This window comes from Chiloscyllium plagiosum, chromosome 14 (genome assembly GCF_004010195.1).
Source record: "Chiloscyllium plagiosum isolate BGI_BamShark_2017 chromosome 14, ASM401019v2, whole genome shotgun sequence".
NCBI lineage: Eukaryota > Metazoa > Chordata > Chondrichthyes > Orectolobiformes > Hemiscylliidae > Chiloscyllium > Chiloscyllium plagiosum.
Window position 1 is genome coordinate 64,818,240 of NC_057723.1, and position 12,733 is coordinate 64,830,972.

At 43.5% G+C, this 12,733-nt stretch overlaps 1 protein-coding gene across 6 annotated transcripts in view; it reads left to right on the forward strand.

Moving 5' to 3' along the window:
• The first annotated feature begins 5,520 nt into the window (after nucleotides 1-5,520).
• LOC122556777 (kazal-type serine protease inhibitor domain-containing protein 1-like) overlaps nucleotides 5,521-12,733 on the forward strand; it is a 45,619-nt gene continuing 38,406 nt past the window's right edge. Inside the window, exons 1-2 of one of the 6 annotated variants that reach the window (XR_006313661.1) lie at nucleotides 5,521-5,674; nucleotides 10,775-11,304. Coding sequence is in view for 1 of the 6 variants with exons in the window: in XM_043703929.1 (XP_043559864.1) it covers nucleotides 10,842-11,304 (463 nt within the window). In the remaining 5 variants the exon portion in view is untranslated. The other 5 variants (XR_006313658.1, XR_006313660.1, XR_006313659.1 and 2 more) reach the window with 5 other exon arrangements.

Genomic DNA, 12,733 nt, shown 5'->3' on the forward strand with positions numbered 1-12,733 from the left:
CTGTTATTCCTACTAAAATGAATGACTTCACATTTATTAATATTGGACTCCATCTGCCAGACATTTTCCCACTCACTTAAACCATCGATGTCCCTTTGCAAAGTTTCAGAGTCCTCTGCACACTTTGCTCTACTACTCATCGTCGTGTCATCCCAAGACTTTGACACACTATTCTGCTGTGGACTAGGCCAGACCCCCTCAAAACATTTCAAGGAGGTAGCCCAGACCCTAACTTTTCCAGTTGTTTTAAGCAGGTGTAACGCTGATGGTTCAGAATGGATGCAGCTGGTCAAACCACTAGGTTTTAAACAAGACAGAATTTATTTACAAGGTTACTGAATGAAACACACAAAAAAAGAACAGAATACCGAATAACTTAACCTATGTGAAAACCTAACAGATTATATCAATTTAATGAAGCTGTTCCAAATACTTGCAACAATCCCCGTGAACATTCCTTGGCACAAAAGGTAAAGTCAAACACAGGATCTTACAGGAGAGAGGTCAGAGAGAGGGAGGACCAGCATGGACCTGCTTCTTTGAGTCCAGCAGTTTCACAACTGCCTGACTCCTTTCAGTGAATAGCCAAACCAAGCCAAAGAAAAGCTAAGCTGGGAGAACTGGCCACTCCCCCTTCATTGTGTTTTTTTTAATGTTAAAGCATTTTGTCTGAGGTAGTATCTGTTAGCTATAATCGAATTGGCCCTAAAACCTATCCAAGCCCAGACTTTGTGTTTTTAGGACCTCCTGAAGGAAAAAAACAAGGACAACATAACCTTGTTAAAGGAGTAGCTTCGTCACAATACGTGGTCTCCAACTCCAAATCATTTATTTGTCCAAATGCTTTTTAAATGTTGTTAATGTACCTGCCTCAACCACTTCCGCTAGCAGTTCATTCCATATGCGTACCACCTTCTGTGAAAAAAGTTGGCCCTTTTATTCTTTCCCCTCTAACTTTAACTGATGCCCTCAAGCCCTGGATTCCCAAACCCTGGGAAAAAGACTGAGTTAATTCACCCTATCCATGTCTCTCATGATCTTATACACTTCTATTAGATCCCCCTCAGTCTCCTACACTTTAAATAAAACATTCCTAGCATGTCCAACCACTCCCTATAACTCAGACCCTTGAGTCCTGGCAACATCCTTGTAAATTTCTTCTGCACTCTTTCTAGTTTAATAACATCCTTCTATAGCAAGGTGACCAAATCTAAACATAATACTCCAAGTGCAACCTCACCAACATCCTGTACAACTGCAACATAACTTCCCAACTTCTACACTCAATGCCCTGACTGATGAAGGCCAGTGTGCTTAAAGCCTTCTTCACTGCCTTGTCTACCTGTGACTCACTTTCAGAGAACTATGCACCTGAACTCCAAAGTCCCTTTGTTCTATTACATTCCTAAAGACCTACCATTCACCATGAAACTCATACCTTAATTTGATTTCCAAAATGCAAGACTTATCTATATTAAACTCCATTTGTCATTTCTCGGCCTACTTCCCCAGCTGATTAAAGTCCTGCTGCAATTTCTGATAACCTTCCTCACTGTCCATGATACCACCTATTTCAGTGTTATTTGCAAACTTACTAATTATGTCTTATACGTTCCATATTCATTGATGTAGATAACAAACAGTAATGGACCCAGCAATGAGCCGATTAGTCACAGGCCTCCGGTCCGACAAGCCTCCTTCCACTATTACCATCTGCTTCCTACCATCAAGCCAATTGTGTATCCAATTTGCCAGCTCACCCTGGATTCCATGCAATCTAACCTTCCAGAGCAGCCTACCATGTGGAACCTTATCAAAGACTTTACTGAAATCCACATGGACTACGTCTACTGCCCTGCCCTTATCAATCTTCCTGGTCACTTCATCAAAGAACTTGAACAAATTTGTGAGGCATGGTCTCCTATGCACAAAGCCATGCTGACTTGTCCTAATCAAACCTTGTCTTTCCAAATGCATGTATATCTTATTCAAAGTTTGTGCGAAGATTTGTAGCTCGGGTGCTCGTTGTTGTGGTTCTGTTCGCCGAGCTGGAAGTTTCTGTTGCAAACGTTTCGTCCTCTGGCTAGGCGACATCATCAGTGCTTGGGAGCCTCCTGCGAAGCGCTTCTTTGATGTTTCCTCCGGTGTTTATAGTGGTCTGTCCCTGCCGCTTCTGGTTGTCAGTTTCAGCTGTCCGCTGTCGTGGTTGGTATATTGGGTACCCAGCACTGATGATGTCGCCTAGCCAGGGGACGAAACGTTTGCAACAAAAACTTCCAGCTCGGCGAACAGAACCACAACAATGTATATCTTATCTCAGAGTGATTGAAAAATTACACAACACCAGGATTATTTGGAAGTACAAGTTTTTGGAGCGCTGCTCCTTTGTTGGGTAGCTAGTGGGGCAAGATCATGGGACACAAAATTTACAGCAGCACTCCAAAAGCTTGTACTTCCAAATAAACCAGTTGGATTGTAACCTGGTGTTGTGTGATTTTTAACTGTGTCCACCCCAGTCCAACACTGGCCCCTCTATATCTCAGTATGATGTGCGCTGAGTAGAACTAGTTAGCTCAGATGGTTAAACGCATCGGATTTATATGATATTGAGAGTATTAGTTCAGTTCCTCTGCTGGCTAGACATTATTTTATAAGGTGCTTGGTTTTGAAAATGTGCACATTAAGGAGTGCATTAAGCTGAACCCAATGTCACATGGATGTAGGTGAAAAGAACAGGTTTGGATCTCAATGGAAGCAGACCTACCATTCAAGTCTCCTCAAAGTCCTAGTAATAATGCCTATCATTCAAATGTAACTTGTATCTCATCGCTATCATGCAATACGCTACGTCTTATTTAGCACCAGAGGCTCTTCTCCAAGTGGATTTCCTCTGCCACACTTGATCCTGTAGAACCCAACCTTAAAGGAAGCTGATTGCGAAAAAATCCACCTTGTAGTGGCCAAGAGTCCAGCTGAACTCATATACCATGGTGAGCAGTGATGAGAATCCATCGTATAACATGGTGAGCAGTCATGAAAATCCACCATATAATAGGAGGAGCAGTGATGAGATTCCACCAGATAATATGTGGGTGGCACGGTGGCACAGTGCTTAGCACTGCCGCCTCACAGCGCCAGAGACCCGGGTTCAATTTCTGCCTCAGGCGACTGACTGTGTGGAGTTTGCACATTCTCCCCGTGTCTGCGTGGGTTTCCTCCAGGTGCTCCGGTTTCCTCCCACAGTCCAAAAATGTGCAGGTTAGGTGAATTGGCCATGCTAAATTGCCCGTAGTGTTAGGTGAAGGGATAAATGTAGGGGAATTGGTCTGGGTGGGTTGCGCTTCGGCGGGGCAGTGTGGACTTGTTGGGCTGAAGGGCCTGTTTCCACACCGTAAGTAATCTGTAAGTAATCTAATCTAATATGGTGAGCAGTGATGAGAATTCATCATATAGTACATTGAGCAGGGTTGAGAATCCACCAGATAATATGGTGAGCAGTGATGAGAATCCATCATATAATAGGGTGATCAGTGATGAGAAGCCACCACATAACATGGTGAGCAGTGATGCGAATCCATCATATAACATGGTACCTGCAATAGATAACATTTTGTCTTAAAACATGGTGAGCAGGAGTGGAAATTTCAGTGAACACAGAAGAGTTTTTCTGTCATGGCTTTCAGAGAGATACTAACAGACCATGATATTATGATGCCAGTGAGTCTTGATGCTTGATCCTTGGACACACAGACAGAGGGAAAGCGATGGAGAGAGAGAGAAAGGAAGAGGGAGAAAGAGAGAGAATCTGGTGTCTATCTGTCTTCATGTTTAGCTATGTTTACACAAATCTTTGTTCCAGTAACACTACATCAGCTGTGCCTCAGCTCAAATCATTTTAATTCCTCTTCAGTTGCTTTTCTCTTACCAATTATTGAATGCAACGTTGCGCCAGTTACTTCTGTTGTAAGCAACTGTACTTTCTTGACAGGTTTCATTTCAAACAACAGGGTGATATTGACAAGCTTCAGTTCAGTTACAAGGTGACTGATCACAAATTCGCTTTGTCAGACCAATGTCACCGGATGCACCACTGTCTGCGTTCAGAGTTGTCCTCTTGTTGGGATCATTTCTCTCTTCTATCAGACACTCACTTCGTGGGCTGATGCCCCCCTATCAACACCCAGGCACTCACTTCAAATAATTCATCAGCCAATGCAAGATCCTAGCTTTTGCCCAATGGCTCGCATTATCAGATGTCTTACAGCATGAATGTGAGTACAGGATATTGGTGGACATCTATTGAATCTTGGCCAATTAAAAACTGGAGAGTGCACCTACTAAAGGTGCATAGAGACCACTATTATTACAGATATTGCCCATGAACACAAATGGTTTCTATAAACAAACAAATCATAAATTGACTCTCTCACTAGCCACCAATTTACCAGTCCTCTCACCATATCTTCAATCATATGCTATTTTTCTTTAATACTGTGCCCTTATTGATGGGCCTTTAGCTGATCCATCTTTTTCACCTCATATGTTTGGAAGTTTACAATAGGGAATAAACTTGGGGAGGGGTGATGGTCAATAAGAAATTTGTTTCTTAAAGGATTAATGCTGAGGAATGTATTAAGCTTCACCCAATATGATGCTATCATAAAGGTTTAGGTGTCGAGAACAGTTCTGGATTTTGGAAAAGACAAGAGTTACCGTCCAGGTCTCCTCACAGCAGATTGCTTGCTGGACAGAACTGGCTGCACTCCCAATCTAAACCAGCAGGTGGTGGTACAGGACCACATTCAGCGCCAAGAAACAGCAGGTGTCCCAATGTTATCCACCAGAAATCCTGATGCTAAGTGTCGCAGCATTTGCCATAAGTTGAGCGAGGGAAAAGGTCAACCATAGTTCCTCCCCCAAACCAAAATCCAGGGACCCTCGCTATCCCAACATGCCCTGCAGAGAGAGTCCAAGTGAGAATTTCAAGTATCAATGCAGTCGATACCATGTGGCACGCACTCTCCACTGCAGCCACCTCCTCCTGTTCCACCTACTCCAATCCCCTTTTTGTCTCTGTCTTCTTCTCCCTCCTACCTGTCACCTTTCCCTGCCATAGAAACAAAGCAGCAGGAGGAGGCCACTCAGCCCCTCTGGTCTATTCCATCTTCTAAATCGTGAACCTCTGCTCTTCCTCACTCTCATGCGTTTCTGACGTGAACCAGTACAGGCTTCAGTTTCAGATTTCTATTAAGTTACAGCATCTCTGCAGAGCCGTTCAGTATCTTGCACAATAGATACAGACTCATCTTAAGGATGTTCAAGAGTAGCACCTCTGACAGTGCAGTACACACCCAGTGCCACAGTCAACATATGGAGACTGTTTTGCTCTCAGCAATGCAAAAAAAAATCTTCGGCAACAAGAACTGGCAGAGATCCAGCTTTAATGGTAAACTGGCACTGTTATTTATGTTTCTGAGTTTGCTATTATTTCTGCCTCAGTGAGCGAGGACAATACTACCTTGTGCGAGAATCAGCAAAATAACCTGAAATAATCGAAGTCTTTCAGACATGTTCTCTGTTCATCAAAGGAAGAGATATTAACATTGGCTAATGGAACACTCGATAATTCAGGATCCCACTGCCCATCAGACTTGCAGGACAGGTATGACACAGGGTGAGTTGTAAAGTTTCCTCTACTCTTTTAAACTGAAAATAAAGCTTCCTGTACACTATCTCTAGCAAACACTCATGGGAAAGGTACAAGACGGAGTTAGAGACAGAGTAAAGCTCCCTCTCCACTGTCCCCATCAACCACTCCCAGGACAGGGATAGCGCGGGGTTAGGTACAGAGTAAAGCACCCTCAACTGTTTTAAACTGAAAATAAAGTTCTCTCTCCACTGGCTTCATCAAACACTCCCAGGACAGGTACAACAGGGTTTTCCAGCATTGAGAAAGGTTATTTTTGGAGGGAGTGCCTGAGTGAAAAGGAACTCATTTCATGTTGGACATTTGGCCCAGTGGAGAGGGAACCATGGGTTTCATAGGTACCCCGAACCCCAAAAGAAAGGGTGTGGGGTTGGGAATCCTCGGAGTGTCACGTTTCAATTTGAAAATATATTTTGGGATGTATGCCAAGGAAAGTGACTGATTCTGAGAGTTGAACAAAGTCATGGTTAGTAAAACAGTCCATAAGAAGGGGATAAAAGACAGACAGAGAATTGGAGAGAAGGTGAATTCTCCAGGGAGTAAATGGCCCGGGGGTAAACTCGGCTCTGATACTGAATGGAAAGTGGAGATATTACACGCCAATAGGAAGGGAGCTAGTCTGGCTGTTTAGAATTTGGGTTAAATGTGCACAGAATCTAAGCAAAGGTTTCTTATTTTATTGGACATAATAAAAAAATGTGGCACAGCCGATAAGTCATTCTGTAGCTGGTTTACAATTCTCATTTTGTCAGATTAGTTGTGCTTATTTCATTCACCATATTAGTTTTGTGCACTGATGTGTTTTTACAAGTCTGTCTGACCTGGCTCCAGGGCCTTGTGCAGCCTAGTTCTTTGAATTAATTGTGTTGCTGCTTGCCTAATCTGTACTGTACAGAGTAAAGTGTTCTCTCCAGTGAGTAAATTAATGTGATGAGCACCAATAAACACTTTCAGCATTCACTTCATCATTGAGCTTCTCCAGAGGATACTGGGTTGACCAGCAATTCTCAGCCCTAAATCCTCAGTATGTATGAGTTGGTCATCTCAGGTGGGGTGTGACCAGAGTCTCAGTGTCCCAGGTTAGAATGGGAAAAGTCAACCATGTTTCCCATTCCTCAGAAATCAGAAACTGAGAATTCTGCAGCAAGTAACTCACCTCTTGGCTCCCTATCACCTACGAAAGACAACTCTGGAGTGTGATGGAATGCCCCTCACATGTCAGCCCCAACAACAGTCAAGCAGCTTGACACCATCCAGTTCAAAGTAGTCTCCTTGATTGGAACCTCATCCACAAATATCCACTCCCTTCACCACCAATGCTCAGTTGCAGCAGTGTGTACCATCTACAACATGCACTGCAGAAATTCACCAAGAATCCCTCATCAGCACCTTTCAAACCTACAACCACTTCCACCTGGAAGTACAGTAGCAACAGATACTTGGTAGCACCAATACTTCAAGTTCCTCTCTGAGCCACTCACCATCTTAATTTGGAAATATATCACCATTCTTTTAGTGTCTCTGGTTCAAAATCCTGGAATTCCCTCCATACTGGCAACCTACAGCACATGAACTGCAGGATTCATGAAGGCAACACCCTACCACCTTCTCCAGTGCAACTCAGGATGGGCAAAAAAAACAGCAATGCCCATATCCAATAAATGAATAAAAACATCCGATGGCTCACAGGAAGTCCTGACTTCAGCTGTACGCTGAATGCTCTCTGGTAATCACAATGCAAGGGCAAGAGACTGAATTCTAACTCATATGATTCAGTTGGAAATATTTAATTGAGTTGACTTATTCATTCAGGCAAATAATGCAGACTATCAGCCAGCTTAAACATGTGGAGCATTTGCCTTACGGGGTTATATTGAAATAACGTAAAGATGTTGCTTGCAGAATTTGTTTTAGTGACTTATCATGACCTTCAAACTTTGTGGGTCATTAATACTGCTAATCATGTTATGAGAGGGCGTGACCCACCTTAAGCAGTGGGAAGCTTACATAACGGGAATTCTGGAACCCAGTGCAACATTAATTATATCAGCTCTTGCCTCAACCAGATGGGGAGCCAAGTGTTCTCTGCTGGTATAAGCAAATTCCTGAACTGAGCAAATCATTGCCAAATCCCAGTTTGCTGTTCACTCATGGAGTTCTTGCGCAGCCAGTCTGTGCAAGCCTGGTTGTCACAATTCTTCTCCCAAGCAGCCTGCATAGCACGTCTGCCAGTTACTGACTCTGTTCAGTCAGGTCCGTGTGGTGCTATTTAGAGGGTGGAGAATCACTGCACCCTGCGATTGTCAAAGGTGGGTGGTTTTCATTTCCATTTTCCTAAAACCCCTCCCCCGCCGAGACATATTCATGGGGTGACGACAGGACTGTCTCCAGCTACGAGACATCGCTTCCCAACGTTGCAACCCCTGTGTGAGGTAATTAAATCTTTCCAGTGGATCTTCCTCTCACTGTAAGTCCAGATACTGATATCCTGTGAAGGCTGCACAGTCCGGTATGGCTGAAAGAAGAGACGTATGTCAAAATTCTTTTCATGTCAAAAAGATTTAGATTCTTGCAATTCTGTCCTGATGAATGCAAGACAAAATGTCTCTTCTTTCAGCAATACTCCTCTTTTGCCAAGTAACTAGCTTTTCTTTTATTCGCGCATGTGGTGTGGGTATCAATGGCAAGGCCAGCATTTGTGATCCATCCCTAATTGCCCTTGAACTGAGTGGCTTGCTCACCCATTTCAGGAGACAGTCACAAGCCACATTGTCAGGGATCTGGACTCACAAGTGAGCCAGACCAGGTGAGGAGGGCAGATTTCCTTCCCCAAAGGACTTTGGTGAACCAGATGAGTTTTTACAATAATCAATAATAGTTCCATGGGCACTGTCACTGAGAATATCTTCCAATTCCAGATTTTATGAAGTAAATTTAAATTCCCAAGAGCTACTGTGGTAGGGTTTGAAACCAGGTCTCCACAATATTAGCCTGGACCTCTAGATTACTAATCTGGTGATATTGTGGATAAAGATGGGGAGGGATGATAGGCAGATTAGTGGTGAAATGGGTGATAAGGGGAGTGGGTAATGAGGAAAGGGGTTGTGGGAAGGTGTGATAGGGAGGAGGTGTGGGAGCATGGATGATGGGGAGAGATTTTAGGGTAGGAGTGTAGATTTAATGGGGAAATGGGTGATAAGGGGAGTGGGTAATTGTGCATGGGTAATGGGGAAAGGGGTCGTGGGAAGGGGTAATAGGGAGAAGATGTGGGAGTGTTGATGATGGGGAGGAACTGCTAGGGAAGAAGTCTTCAGGAAGGGGTGATGGTGACAAGATGATGGTGAGAGGATGATAGAGGGATATGTGATGGGGGAGATATTGATGAGGAAGGACTGATGGTGAAAGGTTTATGGTGAGGGGATGATGGATCTTTTGCAATGAGCAGCAAAGTAAATTTCAGAACGTTTATATTGATTCCACTGACTCATTTTCCCTGCTGCCTCATACTGTACTCCCTCGGTGCAGCACTCTCCCACTAATTCTGTGTGTTGGTCTCTCCCCATCTCCCCATTACCTCCCACCCTGCCAACTCATTTGGTGCTCAGTGAGTGAGGAGTTGAACACCCTATTAGTATTAGAGGCTGTAGGATGTCTTGGAACAAAGCTGGATTGAGCAATAGCAATACATGGCTATCCAGCAAAGATGGTCATTAGAAATGGGAACCCTGGTGGGTTTACTCCCCTCTAAACCCAGGGCCACTGATGCCATCCAATTTTATTTATTTATTAAATATTTTCCCCTCTCTGCTCTGTTTGTAGGATTACAACTATGACTTGAACCATTTCAGAAAATTTCCTCAGAGGTCTGTTAGGCAACATCTTGGATCTCAACAGTCCTGAAAGAGTTGCATGATATAGTCAATGACTGAGTTTGAAGGTCTAGACATGTGTGATGGGATTTATTGGATTAGTGGATTAGACACAATTGCTTTTGGGACCCGATCCATTGCCAGGACAGATGACATAAGCTTCAACTGTGGAGTGGGAGGATGTTCATTCACAAATAAGCTGATATCCTGAACAGGTCCTGAGGAAATCCATAAAGTAGGAGCAGTGGCAAGTAAAAACATTCATACTGGTTGAGAGGCAGGAGGTATTCTGAGAGTGGGTCTGCAGTTAACACGGCGTACTTAGCACTGACATATAATGATAGAAGTGAAAGATTATACAACTACTAAATCCTTAAGACATTAGTGAGGACTCAGTTCATAGTAATTACAGTTGGGGGTAGTGGGGATGGAGGATAGCTGTTGGAGAATAATATTTGTTTTAATTGAACAGAGATTGGTTAAATTCCAATTGGTGTCACCATTATGTCACCACTTTAATTATTGTTTAAACAAATACTTAAACTTTTTTAAAGTTTCCAGATAATTACTTCCACTGTTACCAGATCACAACCAGGGAATCTCTTCAGTGTAAAACTCAAGGAAATTTGCCATTTTTAGTCTAATCAAGTTCCAGTGTGTATATGTGTGCGTGTGTGTGTGTGCATGTGTGTGTGAGACTGTGTGTGTGTGTGAGAGAGAGTGTGTATGTGACTCTGTGTGTGTGTGCGATTCTGTGTGTTTGTGAGACTGTGATTGTGAGTGTGTGTGTGTGATCGTGTGTGTGTGTTAGAAAGACAGAGAGTGCAGGAGGGATTTGGCAGGCAGACACTGCTTCGTAACAGAAAGGAAAAACTTCCGATACATTGGACAGACTCTCCAATTTGCAGAGTCCCCAGTCAGCAGCTCCCAGCTTCTCTCAGCTTATCCCTGAGGATTAGTATCTGTTTTGTGCTGACTCCCCCTGGGATCACAGTCAGGGGCGAATGATTTCTTGACAAAGCTGTCACTTCGCCATCAGAATGGCCATAAAACTTGTGTTAAAGTGACATTTTAAAGCTTCTTTCTTTCAGCTATTTGATCTCACCCTTCCAATGTACGTGGGTAATGATTGTTTATACAGCATTATTTTAATCTATATTTTTGCCTTATTCACCAACTTCTGTTTTTTATTTTAAAGAATGCAGATGTCTCCAGTTTGGCTCACTAGATTCGTTGAATGTTGATTCTGAAATCCCAGCCTGGCAATGAATTCCGTGCTGCCCGCTGTAGTGATACTCCTTTTGGCCCAGGTGGTACAGACTCTTCCCAGCCTTTACCACAGGGGCTGGCTACGGCTGCTGCAAGAAGGAGATGGCTGTGGAGTGTGCCAGCAAGGTCTATGCCCCGAGCCCCATGGGTGTGCTGCAGGGACAGTACTGGACGCATGTGACTGTTGCCCGGAGTGTGGAAACGCCGAGGGGCAAATCTGCGACCTCGATAACACCAACCACTTCTATGGACGGTGTGGACAGGACCTGGATTGTCTTCTTGATACTAGTGGTGCCTCATTTGGAGAGATCCTGGAACCCCAGTGCACCTGCCGATCCCAGGAAAGTGTGTGTGGATCTGACGGAAAGACCTACAGCAACATCTGTAGCTTCAAGGAAGTGTCTTATAGGAACAGAGAAAGCACTCTCAGCCTGGCACACATGGGACCCTGTGAGACAGGTAACCAATTTATACTTTCTGAATCTGTAATGTTCGCCATCCTTTAGTAGAGAGATTTTCAGCACCGTTTACATCTGCACTGAAAACAAAGAATGCTGGAGATCACAGTGGGTTAGGCAGCATCCATGGAGAGAAAGCAAGCTAACGTCTAGGTGACTCTTCATCAGAGTTGATGTGAAGTTGGAGGGGGCAGCATTCATGGAATGGTGGGTGGGGGAGGGGCGGGGTGGTTGTGCGGGAAGGTTTGGGAGTGCTGAGGGAGAAAGATTGTTGATGGTTCAGATTAAGTGATCAGAACGTGAGAATGGCAAAGAAATGGTGTGACTAACAGCCAAACTGGGAAGAACAGGCAGTCCCGCTGGAGTGGCGGGAGGGGAGAGAGGACATGGTGACAGAGAATGTCGCAAGTAAAGCTAAAAGAAAGGGAAGGAATGACAGTGGGTTCACATTCTGAAAGTGTTGAACTCAACATTGAGCCTAGAAAGTTGAAAAGTGCCTAATCTGCAGATGAGATGTTGTTCCTCCAGTTTTCCCTGTCATTTGCTGGAGCATTGCAGCAAGCCAATGTCAGACAAGTGGGCATGCGAGCAGGACATCTGCATTCAGTGTATGTAGAACAATGCTGCCATACACTGATATCGACATCCTTTGCGGGACTTCGCTCAATATGCCTATCATCCATTCCAGACACAGGAATTGGCACATACCTCAGTAAGTTAATTACATTCTAAAAATTATTTAATCTGAACTTATCAATGCACTTTTGTGGGTCATATTGTAAAACTGAATAAAAAGCATATTACAGAGAGGACATGATTTAACAATCATTACAAGATCTAGATGAGGCCACTGGGTGAAAAAGAGAGCACTCTGTGTTACAATTGTAATTGAGGGCACTGTGTATTACAAATCCTAGGTGTAATGGAGAGCACTATATGTTGTAGCTCACTGTATGCAATAGAGGGCATAGTGTATTACAGCTCATTGGTTGTAACAGAGAACAGTTTTATAGCTCACTGGATATAGTAAACAGAATGATGTATAACAGCTTGTTAGGTACAGTAAAGATGACTATGTATTCCCACTCACTGAGTGTAATTGATGATATTGTATATTGCAGCTCATTTGATATAGTAGACAGCACAATGTATTACAGTGTGCTGAGTATAGTAGAGAGAACAGTGTATTACAGCTCAGTGAGTATTATGGAGAGCACTGTCTATTCTATATGCAATCGCGAGCACGTATATTACAGTCAGTAGGTGTAGTTGAGAGTACTGATTATTGCAGCTTACTGATTGTAATTGAGAGCATGGAGTATTATAGTTTATTGAGTATAATAGAGTGCGCTATGTCCTACAGCTCACTGGTGGAATAAAGGTCATTCTTTATTACAGTGCACTGATGGAATAGTACTGTGTGTTATGGT